This window comes from Trichophyton benhamiae (assembly GCF_000151125.1).
Source record: "Trichophyton benhamiae CBS 112371 chromosome Unknown contig00178.8, whole genome shotgun sequence".
NCBI classification, from domain to species: Eukaryota; Fungi; Ascomycota; class Eurotiomycetes; order Onygenales; family Arthrodermataceae; genus Trichophyton; species Trichophyton benhamiae.
This window is the reverse complement of record NW_003315094.1, coordinates 136,814-151,283: the sequence shown is the minus strand read 5'-3', so window position 1 is coordinate 151,283 and position 14,470 is coordinate 136,814. Positions and strand designations below refer to the sequence as shown.

Here is a 14,470-nt window from a genome sequence, read left to right as displayed (position 1 = left end):
AAATAAAAAATAAAAAAATAAAAATATGAAAAAAATAAAAATAAAAACAAAACAAAACAAGTACCCTGATATGAGGAGAGGTAACGATAGAACAGGGAAGTGTCATTGAGGAGATAATCCCCAAGGATATGAGGCACGTCCTTGACGCTGCACCACACACACACACAAGCCTATCCACCCATCCACACCCACCGCCTGCTGGTCGGACAAGAATACACAACCACGGCGAGGATCTGCTAGGAACAGCAGGGTTGGAGTGGGCCAGGGCCACCAACCAAGAGCGGACAGCACAAGGCAGACGGAAGATATAATAATGACCATAAAAAAAACGGATGGGAGATTCTCTGGGGGGGTTGGGAAGGTCGAGCTGCCTACATACCGTGAGACATGGGAGTAGCAGAAGCCATCATGGGAGCTACGCTGCCAGCAACAAGATGCTGGGGAACGATCTGAGGCTGCTGCGGGAGATGGCCTGGCTGCGGCTGCGGCTGAAGCTGCTGCTGCGGTTGTTGTTGTTGTTGGTGCGGTTGGTGCTGTTGGTGCGGCTGCTGCTGCTGCTGCTGGAGATGCTGCTGGAGCTGGGGATGCTGCTGCTGCGGTTGAAAGGACGCAGGCGGCTGGGGGTAGGCGCTTGGATTCTGGTAATACGGCGGTATATGGTGAGCAGCTCCAGGCAGGGGCTGCTGGTGCTGCTGCTGGGCGGCCTGGAAGTAGGCGACCGACGCGTGGGGGCCGACGACGGACGAGGAGACGGGCAGCTGGTGCGCCTGGAGCTGCTGCTGGTGAAGCTGCTGCTGGAGATGCTGTTGCTGCTGCTGCTGGACATGCTGCTGCTGCTGCAGAGGGTGGTGGTAGGCCATGGGCGGCTGGTTCATGGCTGGCTGTCGAGGCTCGCGCTGGGCCGGCGAGTCCACGGCAGGCAATAAGGCAAGCTTCGAGGGCGAAGGGCGAGGCCGGCGGGAAAGAGACGGCGGCAGCGGCAGAGTCGGGTCGGTCTTCGCAGTGCGCGTGGAGGAGAGCGTCTCGAGTCAGCGCTGCTGCAGGCTGGGACTTGCTGGACGTTGACTGGGCGGCTGGCGAGGTCGAGGTTTGGCCCCCTGGCTGGCGGTGGACTTTTGGGCGGCTGGCGTATCAGCAGCGCCAGAGCATCGCGGGCGGGCGATCAACGAGAGACGTCGTCCTGCTTCTTCGGGGCTCTTTCTTCCTCTCTTTCTTCCTTGCTGGACTTCCCGTCCGTCTCGCTCGGCCTTTTTGCTTCTGCTTCTTCTTCTTCTTCTGCTTCTGCTTCTTCTTGCTGGCGTTTTTCTTCCTCGTCGTCGTCGCGGAAATTCGACTTTTTTTTTCCTCCCAGGTCAAGTCACGTGTTTAACTCGAGGCACGTGATGACATGACTAAGACAAGCTCTAGATGCGGTTAGATAGTCACGTGTTAATGACTTATATAAGCAGGGTGAGAGGTCAGGATAAAGTTCGCCCTATTCCCTGTTCGTCCAGCTGCCGCCGTTTTGGGTTTGGCTCGCCCGCCGACCCACACCCGCCGCTATCAAAGTCTATCGAGCTCGCTCAAGATGCGAGCGAGAATATCAGACTACATAGGCCGTTACAGTGGCATGCTGCAACAGGTCTACAAGAAAGAAGGAGAGAAGAACGCTTTGCATTTCCGTTTGATCGCAATCTCGCAGTTGATCTTTTCTTTCAATGTATGGAATGCCTATACCACTCGAGAGTAAATCCGAGTTGCTCTGGCTCTCCTGATGAAAGCATACGAAGAAGTCCGCGCTTCTCCAGGTCCTGGCAGAATGTCCTTTTGGAAGAGATATCCTCCAAGTCGTTTTGGCGGCTTTCACGGCTACAGCCATCCAGTTCTTCACCATTAGTTATTTCGGCTTCGGTCTCTCTGCCGTTGTTTCTTCCAAGGAACGTCTCTGTGCATGCGGCCAAGTCTGCGATCGTGGCATAACCGTTGTGCCAACACTTGTTGATGATCTCGTCAATTAACGGATCATCACCATCTAGCTTCGGGAATTCCATGTTCTGCAATAGTTCCACAACTTTGCGCCCGTGCTCCTTAGGATCCTCAGTAAGACATTGATCATCGTAAACCTCAAAGCCATAGTTTATAAAGTAGTATAACGAGCCTAGGGCGAATTGTTCGGTTCGACAACCTAAGAAACCAGAACTCCCACATGATCCTTGGTCCTGTTCATTACTATTGAGTATTCTTCCATATGGGGCCATACAGGTTTCAAAATCAGTCCCAAATTCTGCAGTACAATCAAAATCCGAAAGTTTTAATCGGTCGCGATCAATCAAAATATTTTCGGGTCGTAGATCACCATGGGCGAGATTAAGCGATTCCAGAAAGGCAACGGCCTGAGCGAGGTCGTTCATCCATTCTTTTCGGAGGGGTAGAGGCTCCAGTTTCTCCACTTTAGTAACCACATAAGATTGCGGGTCTTGAGTATGATTATTTTGTATCCTAGAACAGAGGGTGACATCTTATAAGCCGGTTAGTCGGGACAATTATAAGCGCTAATATGGACCATTATACCTCTCATGTACTCAAGGAAAATGCCGTTATCCGTATAGAAGAAACACTGCACTATCGAAGGGCATATCGGACGCTGAGAAAGAATCTCATATATCTTGAGTTCATTCTGAAATTGCTCTCTTTCAAAGTCGCCAGATTTCGGGATCTTCACCACGATGCGAGGGTGGACCTCGTAGACAAACGAGATGCCCCCTTTCCAGATCCAGTGCACCTCAGGGAACTGCTTCCGGATACTCATATTAATGATATCATGTAGCAAGTGGGACGAGAATGTGCAGTAAAAGCATTCATGCGTACGTATGGGGAGGTTAGTAGAGAGGAGAAAAGGATATACAGGCAGGCTGGGTTAGTGAGCTTGCTCGCGAAATTGCCCTCTACGTCGGAATGTTACTTGTCGACTTGCCAAGGCTTTTCGAATGAGGCGCAAGGGCCGACGGGAGCAGCGGGGGACCCACCAGCCCGAAGACCAGAGACTGGAGCGTCACTATATCTCGTCTTCCATTTTAGCTTGTCAATGGGCCAGATTTTGTAGAACAACCTAACTGTATCTTGGTATAAGTTTGTCATTTAAATTTAGAATGTGCCCCTTTTCCAACGGCCCAGGAAGGGGCGTATTCTAAATTTAAATGACAGAGTGGAGATTCGAAGTCGCTGGTAGTTTAACTGTGCATGTCCGGGGTAGTTGAGAGAAATACAATTAGCCTCCAGCCGCATCCGATAATGCTGAACTCTGAATAGAGATATCTCCGCGACTGGTGCAAAGGGGTAAGTATCCTTGCCCAAGGTTATGTGGTTTGTAGATCGTTATACCCATGCAGAGGGGCGAAGCCAATCCCCCTGGTTGCGATTGATGGCTGAGTCGACATGGCATGCATAACGAGCCGTGAGCGTGGAAGATTAAACCCCGAGCAGGGGTGGCTGGATCGAAAAACACTCTTAAATATATTTCTTTCTTTCGATATAATCCCTGCACATAATCTGGGGTGTGGAGAGGCGGTCTTATACTTTCCTGTAATAGGCCACTACCCCTTGACAACCCCGAGTACTGTCTCAACCACATTTTCATCTGTAGTCGGGCGTGCTCATCTGCAGGTCTTACCCTTCGGAGTTGGCACAAGCACTCAAGCGAGGCACAATATGATATCCCTTGCTAGTACTTTGTCCGTTGACTGAAATATGATATATAATGTAGCGTAATGCGTTTCTCGTGGGCAGATATAGCCAACATCTACCTTCAAGTATCCAGTACGGGTAGTTCCCCCTTTATTTTTTATTTTATTTTATTTTATTTATTTATTTGTTGAAATCACTCCTGATCAACCTAGTAGGGTTAAGAAAATATGAGCGGAAACGACGTTGTTTCTGGGAATGAAGTAGCACATCATGAACCGGGCCAGGAGAAGAAACCGCTCGTGATTTTGAGCGACTCCGAGAAGGAGATCGTCGAACTTCAGCTGAACGGCCTGCCAACGGCAATAGATGCCCAAAGCCTCTGGTCATACACCACAGCCTGGGACAAGACCATCATCATTGTCAGTGTGGCCGCCGCCATTCTTGGTGGTGCTTCGAACCCCTTGCTAACAGTAAGTCACTACACGCCTGTTAGAAAGTGATAACTTCTAATGAGACTGCAGGTAGTCTATGGATTGGCTGTGGGTTCGTTCGCGGATAGATCCAACGGCGTGACCTCCATTCCGGAATTGTCTGCAGCAGTGGCTAAGGTCTGCCTATATTGGGTTTATCTCGGAATTGCCATGTTCTTCTTCATATATATCACGACCGTTGGATTCTATTACGTCGGTGAACGCGTTGTGATGCGCCTACGCTATGCCTATCTCCGGACAATCCTTCAACAAAATATGGCATTTTTCGACACTCTCGGCGCCGGCGACGTCACAACGCGTATTACCTCGGATATGAATCTCATCCAAGAAGGTATCACCAGCAAAGTGTCCATGGGCCTCATTGCAGTAGCAACGTTCTGCTCAGCTTATACCATCACATACATCCAGTACTGGAAGCTTGGCCTTATCATGACATCGACCGTGGTTGTGATGTTGCTCACTGGAACTGCTGGAGGTATCCTGGCCGTCAAAAATTCTAAGTCAAGTATGACCCTATATAATAGTGGTTCTAATCTGGCTGAGGAGAGCATCGGGTCAATAAGGCATGTGACTGCGTTCGGTATCCAGAATGCTCTTGCAGATAAGTATCTCAGCTTTTTAAGGCAGGGAGAAAAGCCTGGTATCAAAGCAAGACTGGCTATCTCTTTCATGATTTCTTTTATGAATGGCCTTCCTTTCCTCTCTTACGGTCTCTGCTTCTGGCAAAGCGGGAGGTATATTATATCAGGGCACATGGGTCCGGGGGCTGCTGTAACTGCTACAATGGCCATTGTTATTGGAGGCTTCTCGATAGGAAGGGTTGCACCAAGTCTCCAGTCTTTCATGTCTAGCACAGCAAGTGCTAGTATGATCATTCGTTCTATGCAACGCGCATCCCCTGAGGATCCCTTATCGACAGAGGGGGAAAGACCTGAGGGAATAAAGGGTGAAGTCTCCTTTAATGACGTTAGCCTGGTCTACCCATCAAGACAAGATGTTGCTGTCCTTAAACGTGTCTGCCTAACGATGCCGGCAGGGAAAACAACAGCAATTGTGGGACCAACTGGATCCGGAAAGAGCAGTATTGTTGGCCTGGTTGAGCGCTTTTATAGACCAACTAGAGGCCATATCACTCTTGATGGACACAATATTCAAGATCTCAACTTACGGTGGCTGCGCAGCCAACTGGCCTATGTAGGCCAAGAGCCAATCCTATTTAATACCACTATTCAGGAGAATATTGGTCATGGATTGGCTTACCTTAACGATGCCGCTCGCTCATCCAGGGATCTCAAAGCTGCCGTTATTGAGGCTGCAAAGGATGCAAACGCACATGATTTCATCATGGCACTGCCCAAAGGCTACGAAACTGTGGTTGGCGAAAAGGGTCTGCAGTTATCTGGAGGGCAACGGTAGCGAATTGCTATTGCCCGAGCCTTGATTCGTGATCCGACCGTACTCATACTTGACGAAGCTACTTCCGCCCTCGATAGTCGAGCTGAGAAATTAGTGCAAAAAGCATTGACAAAGGCCGCCAAGGGCAGAACCACTATAGTAATTGCCCATCGACTATCGACTATACGTTCGGCAGACAATATTGTTGTCCTGTCTGCGGGAGAGATTGTAGAGCAGGGGAATCACGATAGTCTGATGGCGAACCAAGGGCTTTATGCGAACCTTGTCAACGGACAACAACTGACAGAAGAGAAGACAGACGAAGATGACGATGCTCTCATTGAAAATGCGAGTACTTCTTCGTGGTTTGTGGACGAGAAATCCACTGCCAAAGAATTGCCAGAGATTGTTGTAGAGAAGACTGATTCAAAACAGCTCGACAAACGACTATCCTTCTGGGACCTTCTTCGTTTGATGGATAAGCTAAACCGGCCAGAGCGTATGCTAATTCTTTTGGGCCTTGTCGGCTGTGTATTCGCGGGACTAGGAACTCCAGTGTGCGTATTCCCTTGATATCTGCGGGTTCCAACCAACCCTTTTTGCTAACGCGAAATGGATAACTTCAGGCAGGCCATTTTCTTTGCAAAGCTAATCGAGGCCGTATCCGTTCCAGCGTCTCAATACAATAAGCTTCGCTCCGAAACCAGCTTCTGGGCTCTGATGTATCTTATGCTTGGTATCGTTGCTATCATATCGTGGTTTGGCCAAGGTGCTTGCTTTGCCTTCTCGTCAGAACGACTCATCCGCAGAGCGAAGGACACAACTTTCCGCTCCATTCTACGCCAGGAGGTCTCCTTCTTTGACGAGAGGTCGACAGGAGACCTAACAACAATACTGTCGCAGGACACCACTCATCTAGGTGGGCTGGATGGAGCTGTGCTAGGCTCCATGATAACTTTCACAGTGACCATCATCGGTGGACTTGCGCTCTCTGTTGCAATTGGCTGGAAGCTGGGTCTCGTGTGTGCCGCCTTGATACCCATTACGGTTGGAAGTGGGTATGTCCGATTGATAATTCTTAGTTTGTTTGACCGGAAAGTACGACAGACTCAAGCCGAGTCTGCAGCTTATGCCAATGAAGCTGTGAGAGCAATTCGTACTGTGGCAAGTCTGGGACTTGAGAATGAGGTGCTGCAGCGTTACCGTGCTATCCTGGACCGTGATGCGGCGGCATCGCTCCGCTCAATCTTGCAAGCTTCGGTGCTGTTCGCCCTATCTCAGTCTCTGCTTATGCCAACGGGAGCTTTGGTTTTCTGGTATAGCAGTACGCTCCTGGCAACTGGAGAGTATACGTTAACACAGTGCTTCATCTGCTTTTCTGCACTCGTCACTGGCGCCCAGACAGCTGGTGCCGTATTCAACTTTGCCCCTGATATGAGCAAAGCTATGCAGGCAGGGCGACACCTTCGTAACTTGTTTGAGCGTGTACCCCCTATCGACAGCTATAGTACCGAGGGCCGGTTATTGCCAGCAGAAGCGTGCCGTGGTGCCATCGAAATTCAGGACGTGAGTTACCGTTACCCGCAGCGTCCAGAGCGAGTTGTACTGGAAAATTTCTCTCTCTCCATCAAACCAGGCCAATTCGTTGCACTAGTGGGTCCAAGTGGGTGCGGCAAATCAACCGTTCTGTCCCTCCTGGAGCGCTTCTTCGACCCGGAAACTGGACAGATCCAGGTCGATGGATCTAGCGTCACGGGGTTAAATATCTCTCAGTACAGAAGCTGTATTGCGATGGTTGGACAAGAGCCAGTTGTATACTCTGGCACTATCCGCGAAAACTTGGTGTTAGGAGCTGCGGAGGGAGTGACGGACGGAGCTATCGTCCAGGCTTGTAGGGATGCAAACATATACGAGTTCATCTCATCGCTTCCGTAAGTGAACTTCTTGTTCTTTCCCGTTCTACATACCCAGAACCTGTTCAGTCTAACTTTAGTCTCACGCATGTAGGGATGGGTTTGCAACTGTGGTCGGTGCCCAGGGCAGTATGTTAAGCGGAGGCCAAAAACAGCGAGTGGCTATTGCGCGAGCACTCCTCCGCAACCCTAAGATACTGCTGTTAGATGAGGCGACGTCAGCGCTGGATTGGCAGTCAGAACGGATAGTGCAGGAGGCCCTAGATAGAGCAGCCAAGGGTCGTACCACCATCTCGGTTGCCCACAGGCTGAGTACTATCAAGCGAGCCGACCTAATCTGCGTCATGGACCAGGGTAAGCTAGTCGAAAAGGGCACCCATGAGCAGCTGATGGCAAAGAGGGAGATGTATTACGATCTCGTCCAGGCCCAGAATCTCGATACAGTTTCTTGAGCCCGTAAGCCGTAAGTATGGCACTGCCTCAGGTGTATCTGCTCTTGCAGGGTTTTCTTCTGTCTTTTTCTTATAAACGTAGTTAACTTATCCTTTTGCCGTTGAATAATGAGACCTCCCAGCGAGTTTTTGGGCCGACAACATCATCGCCCGGGGTATCAGTGAAACATCGATAACTAGTGTTGATATTCAAACAAGTATACAGTGTACAAGAGAGTGGATATAATATAGTATGCACACTATAGAATATCCACTTCAGCTCGCCTTAATTCCATCAATAATAATTAATCAATTAACAATTATTTGTTTGTCGTCGTCGTCGCCGTTTGTCTTCTTCTTTTTCTTCGTCTGTCGTGGAAATAAAGCCAAGAAACCTTAAGTTGGATCGCTCAGACCAGGTCGCGTGACTCTCACGTGATTTGTAATTAAGGTTCATACCTCGGCCGAGATTTGAGTTTCCTCTCATTTCATTATTAATCACGTCTTTTGCCCAATGAAAAGCAGAGAAACTTTTATGTTCGGTCTGTTCCATCCATTGGCTGATTAAGCAAAATAACAATAAAATCAGCCAATAAGAGCTCGCTCTCACTGCCCAACCCTTTCCTTATCTTCAGCATTTTATTGCTCCGGCAAGCGAAACGAGAGACACCAGGACAGGCAGACTTGAAGCAGCGATAGAACTGGATATGAAAGCTGTTAAGGATCCATTTGTTGGCGTCGCATGTTATCTAGCGGACTCCACGTAGTGCGAGTGTAGTTAGTTACATTCCCTAGTTAAACCCGTGGGGGCGGGAATCCAACGTCTGCATTATTAGGAACTGTTGGATCAGGCTGAACCAGCTGACCAGGGGTATTGTGTTCTGCGGCTGGAATTAGTTATTGTGCTATCCATATAAATATGTCAGTCCCAGCTCCTAGCTAAACCAGCTGGTTGCATCTGTAATCTTTCTACGCACGCAATGACGCTTCAGTTATTTTGCATTGCGTGTCTTTGTGAGCACATCGCTATGCGGACCTTGCTCTAGATAATTAGAGCTACCTACATCCAACTCCCGAGGCCCGGAAACACAGAGCACTGGCCAGACGGGGGTTGAGCTGGGAGTTACACCACAGCTACCTAACTTTGCCGAGTATGTTGGAACTTGATACCCGTTATGAACGAGATAGCAATGATCCAACGTCCACATACGCCTCCTTCCCCTGCAGTCGCCATGCAGGCAGACATCACGAAAACCAATTCTTTGACGCTTTGCATTCCGAGTAACGGTGAGGTTTGCTCGCTCTACGGGGTACTTTACCCAATCCTAACAGGGGCAGGGAGTATGCTTATGGAGAGACTGGCGCCGAGGGAGTGCTCGAGATCAGGTGTCACTGCCACCTAGTTAACCTAACTAACTTCCTAGATGGCCATAATGGCTTGATTATTGCATTTCTCCCAAGACTGTTCCTCAGTCGCCGTAGTCTCCCTTGCGGATTCTCTGCGGGAAGACCGGGTAGCCAACGCATATCCTTCGCACCATGAAGATGTGAACGAAGATGCGAAGACGAAGATGCGAGGACCAAGCATATACGAGCGTTTGGACAGGGCCATGGATCGTCGGGTTTTTTAGTCTATGCCAACCGACACCGCGAAATCTTCCTCTTCCTGATGGCTGCCGGATGCTGGAAACAAAACTCCGTGAAGATTTCCCCCCTGGCTCAGATCCTTGTCGTGAAGGATGCGCATCAAGTACTCCGTAACTCCCGTGGAGAAGGAGAACTAAGGATCTGACGCAAGCAACAACCCGAACCACGGTTCCTGGCTGGAGAAGCCTAAAAACGGATACATTCATGCTGTCAAACGGCTCTCCTTGACGACAAAGCCCTATTTTGTCTTCTGGGTTTGCCGGCTTAACTAGTTAACTAACTAACTATTATTGATTGGGACGATGGCTTCGATCATGACTCGACTAGTTGGCTCTAACTGTCAACCCATACTCTTCATCTCTGCAATGCACTTATTTAGCAAAGTGGCGTTTTGTTTTTTCAGCTCCCTGTCGCGATGGCACATAGCCCATGTGAGCGCTGACCTGACGGGAGCCCAAAGACCCGTAGCCGACCTATCGACTAGGGTATCATCGCACCCAGTCCAGGGCGTTGGTCTCCTTTTTCCGCCCCAGAGTGCCCTTTTGGCTTCACTACTTGGTTCCAGGGCTCGCTTGCAACAGAGTTGCATAAAGAGTGGAGGAGGACAAAAGCCTCGATGCTGGCTCCCGGAACCAGCGCCATCCGAGCAACCCCAAGCCAAAGCTGACCTCTCATATCGCGAGGCATCCCCCCTAACACTTTTCCGAGATGGTGCAAGTTCTTGTTTTTCGTGTCAGACGAAACGGACGAGCGAATGAGCTGGCAGCCATTATACAAGCATACAAGCTGGTACTTGCGATGACTCCATCAATCTCCAAGAAGGAAACTGGAGGCCATAGCTACTAATAATGAAAACCGAAGAGAAAAGCAAACTGCTTGTGCTTGCAACGATTCGGGGACAAGCACGGCACAGATCTTTGCGGATTCGCTTTGATTTAGGTTGTTTCACCGACATGACCACGGGGGATGCGCCATCCGATCCCCTTTTAAATTCGGACTACGGAGTATGGGTGTTATTAGTTATTGACCTCTGTGCATGTTCAGCGTTAACCCAACTTGTCTAAGTGGCACATCTCCGTTTAGCTATACGATGTAGCTATCCGGAGGACCGTCTATCTATATATTACATTATTATATAAAAGCATGTCTCCTCTCCCCCGAGGCCGACCACTTTCATCAGTTTGCAGTGATCATCCGTACGTACGACTACGCAACCCCTCCCCTTTCTTATCGCAACGGAATCATCAGTTAACCAACCAACTGGCTAGGTAGTTGATTGTTCATCATGTTGGAAGCGCTTATCCAGTCCGGGAGTGCCTACCGGGTCGACCTGGCTCTCTCCTTCGTCGTCCTGCTCGTCGTTTCGTACATTGCTCGACTCGTCAGCCATCGCCAAAGATATGCGAAGTTCCCACTGCACATTGACAAGTCCAACCCGAAGCAGATGCTATTGTCTGGCTTTGCCAAGGTGAGTTGCGGCAAGAATTATACTTTCTCCTTGATATTGTTCGATGCTTTCGTTGTTTTCTTCATTGTGCCTTGCTAGTTAGCTAGCTTGAACTAAAGCTGACGGTTGATGTACCTCGAAGTATAAAAACGCATTCCACATCAACACTGCCATTGGCAAGGATATCATCCTTTCAGCAGACTATGCCAACGAACTCAAGAGCGACCCTCATCTCGATTTTGCCAAAGCTATTCTTCCGGTAACTAGATACTCTCCTGCTCTCCTGAACTCCTTGGTTGTCTCTGATTGGTTACCGCTAACTCATTGTTGAGACTCTCCTTACCCATCTCTCAACATTCCACCACATCGAAGAGGCTGGTAAGAACCAGGTTTTGACCGAGACCATTCGAAGCAAACTTTCACGGCTGCCTGGTAAGGATATAAGATACCCAACCTACAGATAAATCATTTTTTGCCCTTCACTGACTATAGGTAATACAGTACATCTCAAGCAAGCTGTGTCCAGAGAGGCAACAGAAACTATTCGTGATAAGTTTACTGACAATGAAGGTACTCGAATAAAAGCGAATTACCCCTTTTCCCGGCAGACTTCTTTGACAGAAAGCTGACATTGTTGTGGTCAGAATGGCATGAAATTCCCATCAAAGAAACCATTGTGAAGATTGTGGCCCGTATGTCGTCCAGGGTTTTCCTTGGCGAGGAACTTTGCCGCAATGAAGAATGGCTGAGGATTACGGCTGAGTATACGATCAACTTGTTTATTGCCGTCAACGAGCTTATGACCTGGCCTACATACGTCCGTCCTATCGTACAGTGGTTCCTCCCGCCATGTCAACGCCTGCGCCAACAGGTTGCAGATGCCAGACGACTTATCCAACCAGTTATTGATGCACGACATGCGGAAAACGACGAGCTTCGACGCCAAGGCAAGCCTCTCAGGCAGCATGAGGATGCCATTGCGTGGCTTGATGAGAAATCTGGGGGTCGGTCATTCGATGCTGCGATCGCACAGCTCAGTCTGTCCTTTGTATCGATCCATACGACCACTGACCTATGCACTCAAGCACTCTACGACATCTGTGCCAACCCGGAACTCATTCAGCCTCTCAGGGAAGAGATAACCAGCATTCTTGGAAATCGTGAGTTGGATACTACCGCCCTGTATCAGATGAAACTTTTGGATAGTGTTATCAAGGAGAGTCAAAGAATTAAGCCCGCCGGTCTTCGTAAGTCAACTCCCTTTCTGCATTTACTTTTCTTAACATATCCCATATCCCTAACGCAGCTCCCTCAGTTTCTATGAAGCGATATGTAAAGGAAAATATCACTCTTTCAGACGGCCTAGTTGTCCCCAAGGGAACAAGCATATCTATATCCAGCCATGTTCATTGGGATGAATCCGTGTACCCGGAACCCAACAAGTTTGATGGATATCGCTTCCTCAAGATGAAAGGAGACCGCGAGAAAGATCGAATGGCCAACCTAGTTGCCACCAGCCCTGAGCATCTTGGATTTGGACACGGTGTCCATGCTTGCCCCGGCCGATTCTTCGCCGCGGACGAAATCAAGATTCTCCTCTGCCACATTCTGCTCAAATACGACTTTAGGCTAACTGAAAAGAGCAATACCACACCTTACATGATGCCCGGTGGAGCCTATATGGCAAACAGCACACAGATTGAGATCAGGCGAAGAAAAGAGGAAATCGCTCTATGACATTGGTGATGGGAAGATGTTGAAGTGAGTTGTAGTTATTTAGTAACGTTATTATTGTTTGCTTCGAACTCAGCCCATAAGCGACTGCATTTCACTATACCCCCGCTCTTCGAAGAAACTGGCAGGCCCAAATTGTTTGCTGCAGGTTGACCGGTTTGAGCATGCTTGATTAAGTTGCACTGGGAAAAATTAGTCCCCTTGCCTCAAACAATTTCATCAAAGTTGAAAACCGCGCCACAGTGGTGGTAAAGTTCACCGATTCATGAATTTTAGGTTTTTGCTACCTATGTCATTGAACAAGATACGACTATGAAATTTGTTTCGTTTCATTGATGCGCAGTCTGGTTGAGTGTCCATATTTGAATTCTCTCTTGGATGAGCGAGCAAGAAGACTAGTTCCTTGGGGTGTCTGAAGTATTCAACGATGAAACATACAGGCATGGTATGCCAGCTGGTAGAAGGACGTGGACAGTCTACCTTTGGTGTCCTGCTTTTAGTTACCAGTCGTGTCAAGGTCATGAATACCCAGTAACATAACACTGCAATGAAAAATTATACCATCATTTCAAGCTTTCGTGATGTTCCAGTGCGCATTGTGAAACTGAATTCGCAAATTTACTATCAAATTTACCATCCAGCCAAAGGTGAGCTGTCTCGTATTAGAGACTGAGATATTAGCGATATATGTATCAAGGTCGAAATCATCATAGCTAATTGGGGTACTCTTGGCGAAAAGGCAGGCGGAGTTACTCGTAGCTACATCTTTGGTATCGTTAACTAGTTATATAAGATAAATTTTCTTCGACTTAATTATAGCTGAAGTGTAGGAAAAATACAGTTAACTATGCACCTTGGGGGCCATAAAACCCTAACATACACTTAGCTGCACCAAATCTCTGCCACCGGGCAGAGGGAGTAACCACCTTGGCTTGAGCCCACTTATGACCCTGCGATATAACTAGGGGCCTGTATTTATCCATTATTAGTTATGCATCCGACGAGTCCGAAGTCTTTCGCTGAAAGGGCGAGAAGCCCTTCTTTTTAAGCTTAAAAGAAGAACTTGTCTTTAACTACGGAGTAACTTATCTGGTCTTGGCGATCTTATCTGATCTTCATCGAAGAATGGAAGCGCCTGGGCGTGGATCCCATCACTCCGAGCAGGCAAACTGTTAACTAGTTCATTAGCCTATGAGAGAGTAACAGGGGAGGAAAAAGAAAGCCACGGATGGCGAGCCAGGCCAGGCCAGCCCAGTTGCCAACACAGCTAAACAGAGTATCTTGATTAACTATTGGTTTGATGCATGGATTTCCTTCCCAACTCCCGAAGGTCTATGAAAAAAAAAAATATTCACCGTACCCTTGCCCCGCCGTTCATCCATCTTATCTGATCGGCCAACAGGAGCTTCTATCGTCTTTGAATGACGCGATCGCGGGGTAGCTATGGACGAAGACCGAATTGAGGATATGCACCACCAGAGAGACGATTCACAGAAACCAAGACGACTAAAATCCGCGATAGGAAGAGTGGTATTTTGGTCTGTTCACGCCTGAGACTTTTGTGGTCTGCAAGGAAATTTGAAGGAGGAAAAGGCTGGCGAACAGTGGCGAAAACGGGTACATGCATACGGAGTATCAAGACCATTAATCGTCGTTTTTCTGCCTATCATACCAATGGCGTTTGTCACCAGCTGTCCCTGGAAGATCTCAGCCGGCAAGCAAGGGCTAAAATAAAGGCTGTTCGATAGG

General features: G+C 48.6%; 5 protein-coding genes across 5 annotated transcripts; 4 read left to right on the top strand and 1 right to left on the bottom strand.

Moving 5' to 3' along the window:
* Positions 1–313: 313 nt before the first annotated feature.
* ARB_01509 (uncharacterized protein) lies at positions 314–1,369 on the top strand (the record flags this gene model as incomplete). The annotated part of the gene is made up of 2 exons (XM_003012203.1): positions 314–352; positions 398–1,369. The coding sequence occupies 2 exons, from the start codon at positions 314–316 to the stop codon at positions 1,367–1,369; spliced, it is 1,011 nt and encodes a 336-aa protein (XP_003012249.1).
* A 325-nt stretch (positions 1,370–1,694) lies between these two features.
* On the bottom strand, positions 1,695–2,788 carry ARB_01508 (uncharacterized protein; the record flags this gene model as incomplete). The annotated part of the gene is made up of 2 exons (XM_003012202.1): positions 1,695–2,428; positions 2,551–2,788. 2 exons carry the CDS (start codon positions 2,786–2,788, stop codon positions 1,695–1,697), a joined length of 972 nt encoding a protein of 323 aa, XP_003012248.1.
* Positions 2,789–3,890: 1,102 nt separating this feature from the next.
* ARB_01507 (uncharacterized protein) lies at positions 3,891–5,570 on the top strand (the record flags this gene model as incomplete). Its single annotated transcript, XM_003012201.1, has 2 exons — positions 3,891–4,133; positions 4,185–5,570. 2 exons carry the CDS (start codon positions 3,891–3,893, stop codon positions 5,568–5,570), a joined length of 1,629 nt encoding a protein of 542 aa, XP_003012247.1.
* A 234-nt stretch (positions 5,571–5,804) lies between these two features.
* ARB_01506 (uncharacterized protein) lies at positions 5,805–7,914 on the top strand (the record flags this gene model as incomplete). The annotated part of the gene is made up of 3 exons (XM_003012200.1): positions 5,805–6,106; positions 6,176–7,480; positions 7,557–7,914. 3 exons carry the CDS (start codon positions 5,805–5,807, stop codon positions 7,912–7,914), a joined length of 1,965 nt encoding a protein of 654 aa, XP_003012246.1.
* A 2,911-nt stretch (positions 7,915–10,825) lies between these two features.
* ARB_01505 (cytochrome P450 monooxygenase, putative) lies at positions 10,826–12,724 on the top strand (the record flags this gene model as incomplete). The annotated part of the gene is made up of 5 exons (XM_003012199.1): positions 10,826–11,008; positions 11,130–11,246; positions 11,377–11,419; positions 11,596–12,234; positions 12,303–12,724. The coding sequence occupies 5 exons, from the start codon at positions 10,826–10,828 to the stop codon at positions 12,722–12,724; spliced, it is 1,404 nt and encodes a 467-aa protein (XP_003012245.1).
* Positions 12,725–14,470: the final 1,746 nt, after the last annotated feature.